This window comes from Stegodyphus dumicola, chromosome 3 (genome assembly GCF_044657685.1).
Source record: "Stegodyphus dumicola isolate Sdum_Otavi_A_Nest chromosome 3, ASM4465768v1".
Lineage (NCBI taxonomy): Eukaryota > Metazoa > Arthropoda > Arachnida > Araneae > Eresidae > Stegodyphus > Stegodyphus dumicola.
The window spans coordinates 154,940,170-154,956,678 of record NC_140770.1 but is presented as its reverse complement, the minus strand read 5'-3'; the positions used below and the strand labels follow the sequence as shown (position 1 = coordinate 154,956,678).

Here is a 16,509-nt window from a genome sequence, read left to right as displayed (position 1 = left end):
AAATAAATATTACAAGCAAACTGAGGCATTAGCCATGGGAAGCCCCCTCAGTCCCATCCTGGCTGATATCTACATGCATTATTATGAATCAAAATTGTTTGAAACATTAAACTTCCCGGCATGGTTCCACTACGTAGACGTTACTTTTACCCTGTTTGAAGGTAATAAAGATGATTTAAATAATGTCTTTCAATAATGAATTCTATTGATCCTGGTATTCAGTTCACTTTTGAACTTGAGACTTGTAATTCTCTTCTGTTTCTAGATATTCTGGTCACACGTAATACATCCAACTTCAGTACTACGGTTCACCGTAAACCTTCATAGGTTTGCGTTCCACCACACTTTAAATCATGCCATCCGACTAAACAAAAGTTAGCTTCATTTTATTCCTATGTTTTTCGTGTTCTTCAAGTTTGTTCCTCCAAACTATCAGCGTTATATTTACAAAATTTTCACAGGACTAGTTTCGATGGTTTTACCGAACCACCATCCTCAGCTGCAAAACCGTAAATGAACAAGAAAGGAAATAATGATTAGATAAGAAAGCCTGGAAAAGAATAAGCAAGTGGTGCCATCTATTGGTAAAACCAGAACTAAAACATAATTTCTTTAAAGGCCGAAGACAAATTTGGATTGGAATTAGGATTGTTAACTAGAACAGAAAGATTTTATGAATGTGAAATGCCTGTAGAAAATCCAGTTCTCCAATAGAAGATGTTTTTCGAATAATTTTGGCAGCAGAAAAATTGAAAGTGTGATTTTCGGACCAACAATGTTGAGCAACAGAAGACTTCTGTGTTACTTTTTTTCTAACATATGCCTCATGTTCCTTGACGTGAAATTTTAAGGCTGTCTTAGTTTGGCCAATGTAAATTAAACCACCGGGCAAGGAATCCTATAAATTCCCCAGGAATTCATATCCGGAATGGGGTTCTTGAGTATGGAACTCGGAATTTTATTGATGGGAGAATAAACAACCCAAAAGTTAAATTTCTGCAAAATATGTGCACTTTTATAGCTAATTGATGGAAAGAAGGGAATGACAACAGAATTTTTATAATCTCCTAAAACAAGAGTGTGCCTTTTAGTATGTTGAGATGAGAATGTTTTAACTGCTTGATTAATAATGTTGGGTGAAAAGCCCCTGTCAATAGCTATTGCTTTTAAATAATTTAGTTCTTTCTCAAGGGCTAGTTTGGAGGAGCAAACTTGAAGAGCACGGAAAACATAGGAATAAAATGAAGCTAACTTTTGTTTAGTCAGATGACATGATTTAAAGTGTGGTGGAAGGCAAACCGATGAAGGTTTACGGTAAACCGTAGTACTGAAGTTGGATGTGTTACGTGTGACCAGAATGTCGAGAAACGGAAGAGAATTGCAACTCTCAAGTTCAAAAGTGAACTGAATAGCAGGATCAAAAGAATTCATTGTTGAAAGAACTTTATTTAAATCATCTTTATTACCTTCAAACAGGGTAAAAGTATCGTCTACGTAGCAGAACCATGCCGGGAAGTTTTAAAGTTTCAAACAATTTTGATTCATAATAATGCATGTAGATATGAGCCAGGATGGGACTGAGGGGCTTCCCATGGCTAATCCCTCAGTTTGCTTGTAATATTTATTTTGGAAACAAAATGTGTTTGTTTCAAACAGAGTTGAGTGAGAGAAATTAGCTCATCAATTTCGATGCAGGAGAAATGAAATTCGCGAAGTCTGGTTTCTAGACATCTTAATGCACCCTCCACTGGGACATTGGTGAGTAATGATTTTACATCAAAAGAAACCATCAGTAAATTACTAGGAGAAAAATTTTTAACCTTTTTTACAAACTCTATTGAATTTTTTATGGTGTAAATGTTATTGTCTAATAGAGTTGAAAATCTAGAAACTAAATATTTAGCTAATGGGTACGAAGCAGTACCTAAATTTGATACAATAAGGCGGAAAGGAATACCACTTTTATGAATTTTGGGAAGAGCATAATCTGGCACAATTCGCAACAGATGGGATAAGCGAATGTTTCAAGTTGCTTGAAATGATTTGCGAAGATTTGATCGCAGTTTTTATTTTTGACAAGTCCGAAGGTGAAGGATCTTTAGGGATCGGATTATATGGTCCTTCGTTTTAGAGTTTAGTGACACCATCGATGTAAGTGTTCTTATCCATGACGACTATCTAGCCACCTTTGTCGGCCTTTGAAATGATAATATCCGGGTTAGAATGAATTTTGCGCATTGTAGCTCTTTCTCTGGCAGTTAGATTTGGTTTCAAAGGTTTATTATTGAATTTCACATTATGAGCGATAAGATGTCTAATCATTTCTTTCTGTGAATATGACACTTTACTGACGTTGAAAGCTTTTTCGATAGGAGCCAAAATCTTTGGAATCGAGGGTTTACAGGTTTGTGAGAAGTTAAAATTATATTTTAGAATTCTCTCTTGTTCTTCTGAAAGACTAGCATTAGAAATAAATACTATTGGCTTGATGTTTACAATGGGAAGATTTTTTGAACTACTTGAATTGGCAGATTGTAAAAGAAGTTTTTCACATTTAACTGCAAGGGTGTTTTTATGATGGTTAACTACATTTTCCGTTCTAGACCAAGACTTTTGTTCAAGGGCAGTGAATTTTGGATATGATTTAGCGAGTTCCAGATGAAGCTTATAGAGTTCATGTTCAATTTTGGACAATTGTTGACGTGTATCCCTTATGACGGACCGAAGTAAGGCAAGCTCGCAATTTAACAGAATTCTTGAAACGCGACTCGAAGGTTTTTGATTAGATTTAATTTGAATAAAATTGGGGATCAATTTTTTACATTTACATTTAAGTAAAAAGTCAAGATGATTCAGGAATTTTTGCCGTTTCAGGCGTAATTTAGTGAAACGATTAACGGATGAAGGCATGACAAACAATACAGAAAATCAAACTAAATTAACTAAGCGATAATAAAGCACACACAAAATAGCAGAAAAATCCCTCACTGAAATGAATAGAAAACAAAACGTTTGTAAGCAAAATGCATGAAATCAGACAAGCAAAGCACAATATACAAATATACAAAACATAAACAGAACTTGAAAATTGCAAAAATGTACTTACTGAAACCCATGCAATCACAAAATGGCGGCAACACCATGTGCAAAAAAGAAAGCAAAAATAAGCCTGTTTGGGGCTTCTATAATTAAGACACAATAACACGCCGAATAAATACTAATTCAGAAGTCAAACAACAAAAATCAGCGTTATATTTACAAAATTTTCACAGGACTAGTTTCGATGGTTTTACCAAACCACCATCCTCAGCTGCAAAACCGCAAATGAACAAGATAGGAAATAATTATTAGATAAGATAAGAAAGCCTGGACAAGAATAAGCAAGTCGCGCCATCTATTGGTAAAATCAGAACTAAAACATAATTTCTTTAAAGGCCGAAGACAAATTTGGATTGGAATTAGGATCGTTAACTAGACCAGAAAGATTTTTATGAACATGAAATGCCTCTAGAAAATCCAGTTCTACCAATGGAAGATGTCCTAGTGGAGGGTGCATTAAGATGTCTAGAAACCAGACTTCGCGAATTTCATTTCTCTTGCATCGAAATTGATGAGCTAATTTCTCTCACTCAACTCTATTTGAAACAAACACATTTTGTTTTCCAGAATAAATATTACAAGCAAACTGAGGGATTAGCCATGGGAAGCCCCCTCAGTCCCATCCTGGCTGATATCTACATGCATTATTATGAATCAAAATTGTTTGAAACATTAAACTTCCCGGCATGGTTCCACTACGTAGACGTTACTTTTACCCTGTTTGAAGGTAATAAAGATGATTTAAATAATGTCTTTCAATAATGAATTCTATTGATCCTGGTATTCAGTTCACTTTTGAACTTGAGACTTGTAATTCTCTTCTGTTTCTAGATATTCTGGTCACACGTAATACATCCAACTTCAGTACTACGGTTCACCGTAAACCTTCATAGGTTTGCGTTCCACTACACTTTAAATCATGCCATCCGACTAAACAAAAGTTAGCTTCATTTTATTCCTATGTTTTTCGTGTTCTTCAAGTTTGTTCCTCCAAACTATCAGCGTTATATTTACAAAATTTTCACAGGACTAGTTTCGATGGTTTTACCGAACCACCATCCTCAGCTGCAAAACCGTAAATGAACAAGAAAGGAAATAATGATTAGATAAGAAAGCCTGGAAAAGAATAAGCAAGTGGTGCCATCTATTGGTAAAACCAGAACTAAAACATAATTTCTTTAAAGGCCGAAGACAAATTTGGATTGGAATTAGGATTGTTAACTAGAACAGAAAGATTTTATGAATGTGAAATGCCTGTAGAAAATCCAGTTCTCCAATAGAAGATGTTTTTCGAATAATTTTGGCAGCAGAAAAATTGAAAGTGTGATTTTCGGACCAACAATGTTGAGCAACAGAAGACTTCTGTGTTACTTTTTTTCTAACATATGCCTCATGTTCCTTGACGTGAAATTTTAAGGCTGTCTTAGTTTGGCCAATGTAAATTAAACCACCGGGCAAGGAATCCTATAAATTCCCCAGGAATTCATATCCGGAATGGGGTTCTTGAGTATGGAACTCGGAATTTTATTGATGGGAGAATAAACAACCCAAAAGTTAAATTTCTGCAAAATATGTGCACTTTTATAGCTAATTGATGGAAAGAAGGGAATGACAACAGAATTTTTATAATCTCCTAAAACAAGAGTGTGCCTTTTAGTATGTTGAGATGAGAATGTTTTAACTGCTTGATTAATAATGTTGGGTGAAAAGCCCCTGTCAATAGCTATTGCTTTTAAATAATTTAGTTCTTTCTCAAGGGCTAGTTTGGAGGAGCAAACTTGAAGAGCACGGAAAACATAGGAATAAAATGAAGCTAACTTTTGTTTAGTCAGATGACATGATTTAAAGTGTGGTGGAAGGCAAACCGATGAAGGTTTACGGTAAACCGTAGTACTGAAGTTGGATGTGTTACGTGTGACCAGAATGTCGAGAAACGGAAGAGAATTGCAACTCTCAAGTTCAAAAGTGAACTGAATAGCAGGATCAAAAGAATTCATTGTTGAAAGAACTTTATTTAAATCATCTTTATTACCTTCAAACAGGGTAAAAGTATCGTCTACGTAGCAGAACCATGCCGGGAAGTTTTAAAGTTTCAAACAATTTTGATTCATAATAATGCATGTAGATATGAGCCAGGATGGGACTGAGGGGCTTCCCATGGCTAATCCCTCAGTTTGCTTGTAATATTTATTTTGGAAACAAAATGTGTTTGTTTCAAACAGAGTTGAGTGAGAGAAATTAGCTCATCAATTTCGATGCAGGAGAAATGAAATTCGCGAAGTCTGGTTTCTAGACATCTTAATGCACCCTCCACTGGGACATTGGTGAGTAATGATTTTACATCAAAAGAAACCATCAGTAAATTACTAGGAGAAAAATTTTTAACCTTTTTTACAAACTCTATTGAATTTTTTATGGTGTAAATGTTATTGTCTAATAGAGTTGAAAATCTAGAAACTAAATATTTAGCTAATGGGTACGAAGCAGTACCTAAATTTGATACAATAAGGCGGAAAGGAATACCACTTTTATGAATTTTGGGAAGAGCATAATCTGGCACAATTCGCAACAGATGGGATAAGCGAATGTTTCAAGTTGCTTGAAATGATTTGCGAAGATTTGATCGCAGTTTTTATTTTTGACAAGTCCGAAGGTGAAGGATCTTTAGGGATCGGATTATATGGTCCTTCGTTTTAGAGTTTAGTGACACCATCGATGTAAGTGTTCTTATCCATGACGACTATCTAGCCACCTTTGTCGGCCTTTGAAATGATAATATCCGGGTTAGAATGAATTTTGCGCATTGTAGCTCTTTCTCTGGCAGTTAGATTTGGTTTCAAAGGTTTATTATTGAATTTCACATTATGAGCGATAAGATGTCTAATCATTTCTTTCTGTGAATATGACACTTTACTGACGTTGAAAGCTTTTTCGATAGGAGCCAAAATCTTTGGAATCGAGGGTTTACAGGTTTGTGAGAAGTTAAAATTATATTTTAGAATTCTCTCTTGTTCTTCTGAAAGACTAGCATTAGAAATAAATACTATTGGCTTGATGTTTACAATGGGAAGATTTTTTGAACTACTTGAATTGGCAGATTGTAAAAGAAGTTTTTCACATTTAACTGCAAGGGTGTTTTTATGATGGTTAACTACATTTTCCGTTCTAGACCAAGACTTTTGTTCAAGGGCAGTGAATTTTGGATATGATTTAGCGAGTTCCAGATGAAGCTTATAGAGTTCATGTTCAATTTTGGACAATTGTTGACGTGTATCCCTTATGACGGACCGAAGTAAGGCAAGCTCGCAATTTAACAGAATTCTTGAAACGCGACTCGAAGGTTTTTGATTAGATTTAATTTGAATAAAATTGGGGATCAATTTTTTACATTTACATTTAAGTAAAAAGTCAAGATGATTCAGGAATTTTTGCCGTTTCAGGCGTAATTTAGTGAAACGATTAACGGATGAAGGCATGACAAACAATACAGAAAATCAAACTAAATTAACTAAGCGATAATAAAGCACACACAAAATAGCAGAAAAATCCCTCACTGAAATGAATAGAAAACAAAACGTTTGTAAGCAAAATGCATGAAATCAGACAAGCAAAGCACAATATACAAATATACAAAACATAAACAGAACTTGAAAATTGCAAAAATGTACTTACTGAAACCCATGCAATCACAAAATGGCGGCAACACCATGTGCAAAAAAGAAAGCAAAAATAAGCCTGTTTGGGGCTTCTATAATTAAGACACAATAACACGCCGAATAAATACTAATTCAGAAGTCAAACAACAAAAATCAGCGTTATATTTACAAAATTTTCACAGGACTAGTTTCGATGGTTTTACCAAACCACCATCCTCAGCTGCAAAACCGCAAATGAACAAGATAGGAAATAATTATTAGATAAGATAAGAAAGCCTGGACAAGAATAAGCAAGTCGCGCCATCTATTGGTAAAATCAGAACTAAAACATAATTTCTTTAAAGGCCGAAGACAAATTTGGATTGGAATTAGGATCGTTAACTAGACCAGAAAGATTTTTATGAACATGAAATGCCTCTAGAAAATCCAGTTCTACCAATGGAAGATGTCCTAGTGGAGGGTGCATTAAGATGTCTAGAAACCAGACTTCGCGAATTTCATTTCTCTTGCATCGAAATTGATGAGCTAATTTCTCTCACTCAACTCTATTTGAAACAAACACATTTTGTTTTCCAGAATAAATATTACAAGCAAACTGAGGGATTAGCCATGGGAAGCCCCCTCAGTCCCATCCTGGCTGATATCTACATGCATTATTATGAATCAAAATTGTTTGAAACATTAAACTTCCCGGCATGGTTCCACTACGTAGACGTTACTTTTACCCTGTTTGAAGGTAATAAAGATGATTTAAATAATGTCTTTCAATAATGAATTCTATTGATCCTGGTATTCAGTTCACTTTTGAACTTGAGACTTGTAATTCTCTTTTGTTTCTCGACATTCTGGTCACATGTAATACATCCAACTTCAGTACTACGGTTCACCGTAAACCTTCATCAGTTTGCGTTCCACCACACTTTAAATCATGCCATCCGACTAAACAAAAGTTAGCTTCATTTTATTCCTATGTTTTCCATGCTCTTCAAGTTTGCTCCTCCAAACTATCCCTTGATGAAGAACTAAATAATTTAAAAGCAATAGCTATTAACAGGGGCTTTTCACCCAACATTATTAATCGAGCAGTTAAAAAATTCTCATCTCAACACACTAAAAGGCACACTCTTGTTTTAGGAGATTATAAAATTTCTGTTGTCATTCCCTTCTTTCCATCAATTAGCTATAAAGTTGCACATATTTTGCAGAAATTTAACTTTTGGGTTGTTTATTCTCCCATCAATAAAATTCCGAGTTCCATACTCAAGGACCCCATTCCGGATATGAATTCCTGGGGTATTTATAGGATTCCTTGCCAGTGTGGTTTAATTTACATTGGCCAAACTAAGAGAGCCTGAAAATTTCGCGTCAGGGAACATGAGGCATATGTTAGAAAAAAGGAAACACAGAAGTCTTCTGTTGCTCAACTTTGTTGGTCCGAAAATCACACTTTCAATTTTTCTGCTGCCAAAATTATTCAAAAAACATCTTCCATTGAAGAACTGGATTTTCTAGAGGCATTTCACATTCATAAAAATTTTTCTGTTCTAATTCATAAAAATCTTCACTGGCAAGGATCCTAATTCCAATCCAAATTTAGAAAATTATGTTTAGAAGAAATTATGTTTTAGTTCTGGTTTTACCAGTAGATGGCGCCACTTGCTTATTCTTGTCCAGGCCTTCTTTCTTATCTAATCATTATTTCCTATCTTGTTCATTTGCGGTTTTGCAGCTGAGGATGGTGATTCGGTGAAACCATCTAAACTAGTCCTGTGAAAATTTTGTAAATATAACGCTGATTTTTGTTGTTTGACTTCTGAATTAGTGATGATCTATAATCCGGGATCGCCGAAGTCCCGACGAGTCCGGATTAACGACTTTTGACTGTAGTCCATCATACAGTAGAAATGCTGGTCAATCTGGGCTTATTACATGTAACATAATACAAGATTATAGAACTTTTTGCATACTGTGTAAAATCCGATAGAATGCTAATAAAAGATAAATAGTTGCATTCTTTTTCCTTCCTTGTACGAAGTCTAGGAGGTATTGTAATCATGAAAAATTCTGGGTACCGCATTTCGATGAAAATTAATGATGTTTTTGCGCAACATCTGTACATAAGAACAGAATAAAGGACTAATTTTCCTTAAATGTTATAAAATTGATTTAAAATGGATTAGAAAGAGATTTTATTCTTGGCATCATTGTACCTACATCGCATAACTTAAAAACGAGTAGCCTTAAAATGTTGAAATCATGTATATAAGACTGGTTTAACATGTAATTGTGCACCTCGCTTTCTGGTTGCAATTGGCACGTTAAAAGTTTATAAATATATATATAACCACTTTGTTACTCAGCTCGGTAAGCTGTTTTTTTTATTCGTATATGTTGTTAAATTGTGCATTTTTTACTTTAAAAATGATTGAAATATGTTGTTCTTATCTACAGTTTTTATGCCTTTAGTTAATCTGCATGTGATAGTTGTAGAATTATCAACAAATCAAAAGTTGTTTAAGTGCGGCTAAGCCTAATTTTTTTACAATGGCTGCCATATTTGTTTACATTTGGAACTTAGCAGAATAGTGAATTAAGTCTTTCGTCACCTTTAGTGTCTTTTTGCCAACTGGGAACAGAAAGGAAACTTTTAGTTATGTGCACAGAAAAATCTGCCTTCTTGCATGCTAGCCGAATTGCTTGTTTTTGCATAGAAACTGTAATTTTAATTGTAAAAAATTTTTTCACTGTTTTCTTTTCTAATCCTTACAGATTAATGCACTCTCATATTTAAACTGATGTTTTATTTTTTAGGAAATGATTGAATTGGAGAAAAGTTATATCCAGTTACAATGTAGAATGCGAAGGGGAGTAAATAAGCAATTTGCAAGTCGATTATTTTTGAGAGCATCACCATTTTCATCAAAGAATCTCTTTCCTAAACCGAGCCCACCAGCTTCCCCTGGACCAAGCCCATAAATCCTATTTAAAATCAGTCTTCCATTGTGACTAAAAGATTTTTACATATCTTAAGAACCAAAGACATAATTTTATAACCGTCTTACTGCATAGAATTATGTTTTATGTGTATAAAGTATGCCATTTCCATATGGGATCCAACTAGGGAACAAAAATGTATTCTGATTAAAATTCAGAAAGCTTTATGGTGGTGAAAAAAATATTTTAATCTGTGTTTTATAGAAACCATCGCCCCTCTTTTACATCCATCACCTTTGCACTGTTACCATTGAATTATTTTTTAATATGCCGCCTTGCCTAAAACAGTCTAAATTCATACTTTTGCTTATATATTAGTTATATATTTTATTTTTTTATAAATACTGTCATATATGTTTGTGAAAGCTGTGTTTTATTTGAATGCCTGTTGAAATCTAAAGTGTATATAAGATGTGAATAAACAAAGTTCCTATTATTAAATTTCACGAAGAGAAAATACAGCTTTGTGCATAGAAAGAGAATTGGAGCACAATCTTTAGTGCTTAAAAGTTATATGAAAGTATATTTTAGTATAAAAAATAGTGATAATTTAGTAGTTAAAAAATAAGGAGTTGTTATGAATTATGTAAATTTTTGCTATTATTACTTGTCTACAATAATTTTTAGGCTGTGCATCTAATAAATCAATTACCTATTTAATGTTAAAAATGCTAATATAGGTTCTACTACAAAATCTTCTATATTGATTACCCAAATTTTTAATATTAAATTATTGAATTTGCCAATAATTTCAAAACCACTAATTTAATTTTATTTTGTAGCATTAAATACAGTGATTTGTGTTCATGTTTAAATTAATCATATAGTTATAACTTTCAACAGATTGCATATAAGGTATGTCACGATTTAAGTACAACCTAGAATAACAAAGTATTTTCAAGACAAAGTTAAAATTTAAATTTTGTACTGAAGAAGTCCATGTAAATAAATTTTTAAAGGAAAATTGTTATGACATGTTCATCCCTAGTCATAATAAAAGTATATTTTGAAAGACTCTTGTATATTTATTAATGCATACTTTTAAACAAATTCTCAATTTTAGTAATTGATGTTATGAATATTTAAAAAACTAATTTTATGCAACCAGCTATTATGTAATAAATATGAGATGTTTGAAACAAATTATAAAAATATTTTAATATTTGTTAACAAATATATGTATATATTTAAATAGTCAATACATATATTTAAATATACATATATTTAAATAGTCAATCCTCAACATGTAGTAATAAATATACATAAGACAAAATTTATGAAGTCCAAAGATGGTCATTATTCTAGATTATAATATCAGTGCTGTGCAACACTTCAATTATAACTTATAATTAAATAGTACAATCAGAACAAGTGTCCTTTAAAAAATCAAATCATTATGGTTGTACATTATAAAATACTTTACTCATAGAATACATTTCTTAAGATCTAGAGTAGAATACACAGCCTTGGATGGACTGCATATGCAATTAATCTGCACAGAATAATACTGCTCTACATTCACACAAAATTAATATGAAAAATTATCCATATTAACCAAATACTGATATTTTTCTTGTGAAACTTTTTATATGCAAGGTATTCACTATTTTGTGCATTACATGCCATTAAAATTCAAAAAATTCTGTATGAAATTTTTGCATCTCATAGGAAGATTCAACATAATCAAGCACTCATTTTTTAATGTTTGATATTAAAAGAAATTATTAATAAATTGACATTTTTATTGCACATACATAAGATGCCATAAATTGTGATTTATGGATATAAAACTAATCAAAAGTAAAAAGCATGAAAACAGCTTTAACTTTTAAATTTGATTCTGATGCTACAACCGTACTCTTCTGTTTCACTGGCGCAGATCTCGTCAAGCATACTTTATTGGCGACAGCACAGAGTATACACATAAAAAATGTTAGTTCTAAGAATTTTTTTATTTTGAAGGCATTTTAATATCATTTAAAATTTTGTAAAAAGCCAATAAATAAAGACAATAAATTTGTAAAAAGACATTAATTTAAGAATTTACTATGCTTTCATGGTACAATATCCTGATTCACCGACTCATATCACGCAAGTCCAAGTGATCTCATCTCGCGTAAACTATGCTTCAAAAATCTAATTCTCTCAGTAATTATCTACATTAATGTCAAGTTAAATCTTAATTTAGAATGCAAGTATTACTGCAATTCTTATGGATAGCTTACTCAGAAATTATGTAAGACCGCAGTGCTTTACTTCGCTAGTGCATTCTCATTAGAATTGATGATTTTAACCCTTGACGTTGCTTTTTCTGTATTTCTGCCTTCGGGTGAGTGGTGTAAATTGCATCGTTATTGACCTAATTACCGCAAATAGCCTTAGGGCATAAAATTGAACTATCTGGTAAAAATTCTATGTAATTGTATGCCAGTATTGAAAGAAACAATCAATCGGAGAAAAAATGGCAGCGACTTGTTTTGAAAATGAAGTGTAAAAAAGGTTACCAGCCAGGATAATCCGTTTGGCATCTGTTGTACCATTTTTTTCGACTTTATCGCCTGCGCTGGCAAAACAGAAAAGTACTGTTACAACTTTACAGCAGAAAGGGCTGTTTGAGTTTTAAATATTTTTCTGTCATCTAATTTATAACAGTTTTTATTTATCCTAATTTAAGACATAAGATTTCAACATTTTTACACAGTTATGCAATTTAAACGGAATAATTAGTAACCAACAATAGGCATGTACCTCAAGGTCAGGCTCATTTTACTGCTGATTAAGATATCCTACCTCAGTCAGAATTTGAAAATGCATTAATTTGATTAAAATGAGAAATTATAAATAAATACAACCTTTACATATTTTGTATTATCTTTACAGTTATTGTAAAAAATTAAGTAAGGACAGTAATATACTAAATGCATGCTTAGATTATCACCTAAATGTTAAAAATAACAACAAACAAAAAAAATTTTGTTAATTAAGCAAGAAATTTACTACAAAAGATTTATCATGTGCTACATGTCACTTCTACACTGTAATTTTTATAATTTTTTTTTAATTTAGAGGTGTACATTTCTTATTCTGTTATATGATAATTTTTAAGCAGTAAAAATTTTAAGATCTTTTTATAAAAGTAATAAAAATATTCACTCAATAAATATAGCATGTTGAATAAATAATCCAATATTCTACAAAATTTGTATAGTTTTACCACTACATAAAAAAACTCTGTATTGTTTGTTCTAAATTTCAATATAAAATCAACATGTCATAACAGCAAATATTAGAATAAATTATAAAATAATCTTGTTTTTTAAAATTCAGGTATTTTCTTCTATTTTACATGAATGAATTTAAGTACTAAATAATTTAACTCATACAAAGAAGCAGATTTTAAATATATACAGATAAAATACATCTTAAATAAAATTCCAGTACTCATGATTAATTTTAAAAAATTATTTCCATACCCAAGAATATAAATTATTTAATAATTTATATTCTTGGGTATGGAAATAACTAAGTAATCAATGAAAAATATAACTCTAATTAATACTATGTTCTCGGCTATGAAAATTAAGATAAAAAATGCAGTGTAAAATTTATAAAAGTATACAGAGTTTGCAAGAGGATTTTATTTTTAACAGAGTGTCTTTTTTTACTATCCACTTTGCCACATTTCAATTCCTTTATATGGTGCCTCTAGAAAACACAATTATTATACTTTTCCCACTAGCTTTTGGGATGAAGCACAGCGAAAACCAACATTCCCTGCAGATGTATCAGGTGTGTTCTGACTTCTGGCTGCACATCTATAGCGGTAGCAATAACTCTAAGGTGAGATAAAACAAAAATTGTAATAAAAAGACAATTTTATTAATTAAAAAAAAAACACTCACTCAGAGAACATGACAGAAAAAAATTATTATTTACTAAAAATTTAGAATGAGAAGATATGTGTGATTTTAAAGTAATATTAACAATAGAAAAGGAACATTCATCAACAATATGAGAAAAAATATGCACTGAAATGTCAGAGTCCTAGCTAGAGTTTTCAGCGCTTGGGGACAACTGAAGATTTCCTGCCCCTTCCTGTTTGCTAATGGAAAATATTAAATTCTAAAATATCATAACATCAGTGAAGTGTCTGGTGTGCAAATATAGAAAAATAACACTTCTCTGACTCCAATGGAACCAATATTTTATTCCTTACGATGTTATAGATTCTTATTCATAAGATTTATTTACATTTTACATGCACGTAGCATCGCGTGACAAAAACTCGAAGTTTGTTCGCAGAGACTAGAAGGTGTTGCCATTCCGCTTTAACTAAATTTAATTAGAAACTTAACGGAACTGAAGCGACACTACACACCCCCTTCCTAGTCACAGCGATTATGGAAGATAGTCTTTAAAGTGACTGGGGAACTTCACATGTCTGCCGGTTCTAGTAGTCTTGGTTTTATGATGAGTTTCTAAATTTTCTTTAGTGTTCTTGAGTGCATGTGTTTCCCCAAGTTCCGCTTTCTTGGAATGGGAGTTTTGGAAAGGAATATCAGAATCTTGCATTAGGAAACATGGATTTAAGTCTGTCTATTGAAACTCTTTTAACTTTTCCTTGGATTTCAATATCGAAGTACTTATCCTTTCTTGCTCTCACAGGATACGGTCCAAGATAGACAGGCTGTAGCGACGAATTATTAATGTTGTTGTATAGGAATGCGTGAGAACAGTTGTAAAGATGTTTAGAAACAAAGACTGTTCTATTTCCATGGGTGGTGGTAGAACTTGGCTTCATAGCTCTTATTATTTTCTGAAGTTTTTGAGAAAATTCAGACTGTTTCATATGAGGTACTGTTGAAAACAATTCACGAGGTAATGCTAAAGAGGTTCCGTATACAAGTTCTGCTGATGAGCAACCTAGGTCTTCCTTGATGGCAGATCTTATGCCTAAAAGAACGAAAGGCAATGCTTCCAGCCATGATTTTGATTCGAGTAGATGACATTTGAGACTTGTTTTTAAAGTTCGGTGTTGTCTTTCGATCAGGCCATTTGCCTGTGGATGGTACGCAGTTGTAGTGTTTGTATGAAAACCAAGATATTTTCCTAAAGCTTGAAAAAGTTCGCTATCAAATTGCCGACCTTGGTCAGATGTTATGCGATTCGGAATTCCAAAGCGTGAAAACCAGGTATAAATCAAAGCTTTAGCAATAGATTCTGCTGATTGATCTTTTAACGGTACCGCTTCGATCCATCGTGTATAACGATCGATGATGGTTAGAAGGTATTTGAATCCTTTGCAAGGAGGTAGCGGACCCACCAGATCTATGTTTAAATGCTGGAATCTGTGTGGAGGTACGTTGAATTCTCCCAAAGATGACTGTGTATGTCTGTGAACTTTAGATTTTTGGCAAGATAAACATGCTCTAGTCCATAGTTGGCAGTCATTATTCATATTGGGCCATATGAAACGTCGTGTTATCAATTTTATCGTGGATCTTATTCCAGGATGAGATAAATTATGGATTGATGAAAATATTTTCTGCCGAAACTGTGCAGGGATGTATGGTCGATTATAATTTGTAGAAGTATCACAGTAAATTTTCTTGTCGCTGTCCGGTATAGGGATCTGTAGGATTTTTAAGTTTGGGTTGTTTTTTAGTGTCTCCAAGTCGTCATCTTCTTGACAGTCTACTATAGTTTGTAAGTCATTGCAGATGGTACAGAAATGGTGTCTATGCGAGAGAGAGCGTCAGCGACAGTATTTTCATGCCCTTGTATGAATCGGATATCGGTTGAGAACTGGCCTATATATGACAGTTGTCTAGCTTGTCGTGGCGAAGCTTTTTCCAAATTTTGTTGGAAGGCAAATGTTAGTGGTTTGTGATCCGTGTATATTGCAAAAGTTCGTCCTTCTAAGATGTATTTGAAATGTTTTACTGCTGTATAGATGGCTAAGAGTTCTCTGTTGTAGGCACTATATTTTTGTTGTGCTGATGTCAAATTTCAGGAAAAGAAACTTAAGGGTTGTTTTGCATTATTCACAATCTGATGTAAAACGGCTCCAATGGCAGTATCGGAAGCATCAGTTGTTAGCGATATTTCAGCCTTTTCGGATGGGTGAGTTAAGTTTGTGGCATGAATAAGTGCATCTTTTAAGATCTGGAAGGCGTTTCGTGTTTCTGCCGTCCAGGTTATTTCTTTTCTGCAGTTCTTTTTAATACCACTGAGCAATGTTGTTAAAGGTTGTTGCTGTTTCGCACAATTTGGTATGAATCTGTGATAAAAATTCACCATACCTAAAAATCGTCTTAAACTAGTAAATGACTTTGGTTCTGGGAAATTTTTGATGGCATCAACTTTCGTTGAGAGAGGTTTTAAGTCCTTCAGCTGACACTTCGTATCCCAGGAATGTAAGTTTTGTTTGACCAAATTTACACTTTGCCGCATTAATACACAGGCCATATTCGTTTAGTCTCTCAAGGACTGCTCGTAGATGTTTTTGGTGAGTTTCTTCACCTGGAGAGGCTATTAGAAAGTCATCCAAATAGCAAAACACGAATTCTAGTCCATTCAACACACTGTTCATGAAACGTTGGAACGTTTGGGCCGCATTTCGTAGGCCGAACGTCATGAATGGGAACTCGAATAAGCCAAAGGGAGTGAGAATGGCCGTTTTCGGTATATCTTCTTCGCGAACTGGAATTTGTTGGTACGCTCTAATGAGGTCTATGGATGAGAAAACTCTTTTTCCAGC

General features: G+C 33.2%; 2 protein-coding genes across 5 annotated transcripts in view; one reads left to right on the top strand and one right to left on the bottom strand.

Annotated features, from left to right (window-relative positions):
* LOC118192727 (uncharacterized) overlaps positions 1–10,763 on the top strand; it is a 305,586-nt gene extending 294,823 nt beyond the window's left edge. For all 3 annotated transcript variants that reach the window (XM_085813519.1, XM_085813518.1, XM_085813520.1), the window contains one exon: positions 9,567–10,763. In XM_085813519.1, the coding sequence (XP_085669645.1) occupies positions 9,567–9,731 (165 nt within the window). In that variant the 3' untranslated portion in view covers positions 9,732–10,763. The remainder of the gene's footprint in view (positions 1–9,566) is intronic.
* Positions 10,764–13,367: 2,604 nt separating this feature from the next.
* LOC118199061 (formylglycine-generating enzyme) overlaps positions 13,368–16,509 on the bottom strand; it is a 123,400-nt gene continuing 120,258 nt past the window's right edge. For both annotated transcript variants that reach the window (XM_085813528.1, XM_085813527.1), the window contains one exon: positions 13,368–13,584. In XM_085813528.1, coding sequence (XP_085669654.1) covers positions 13,471–13,584 — 114 coding nt within the window. In that variant the 3' untranslated portion in view covers positions 13,368–13,470. The remainder of the gene's footprint in view (positions 13,585–16,509) is intronic.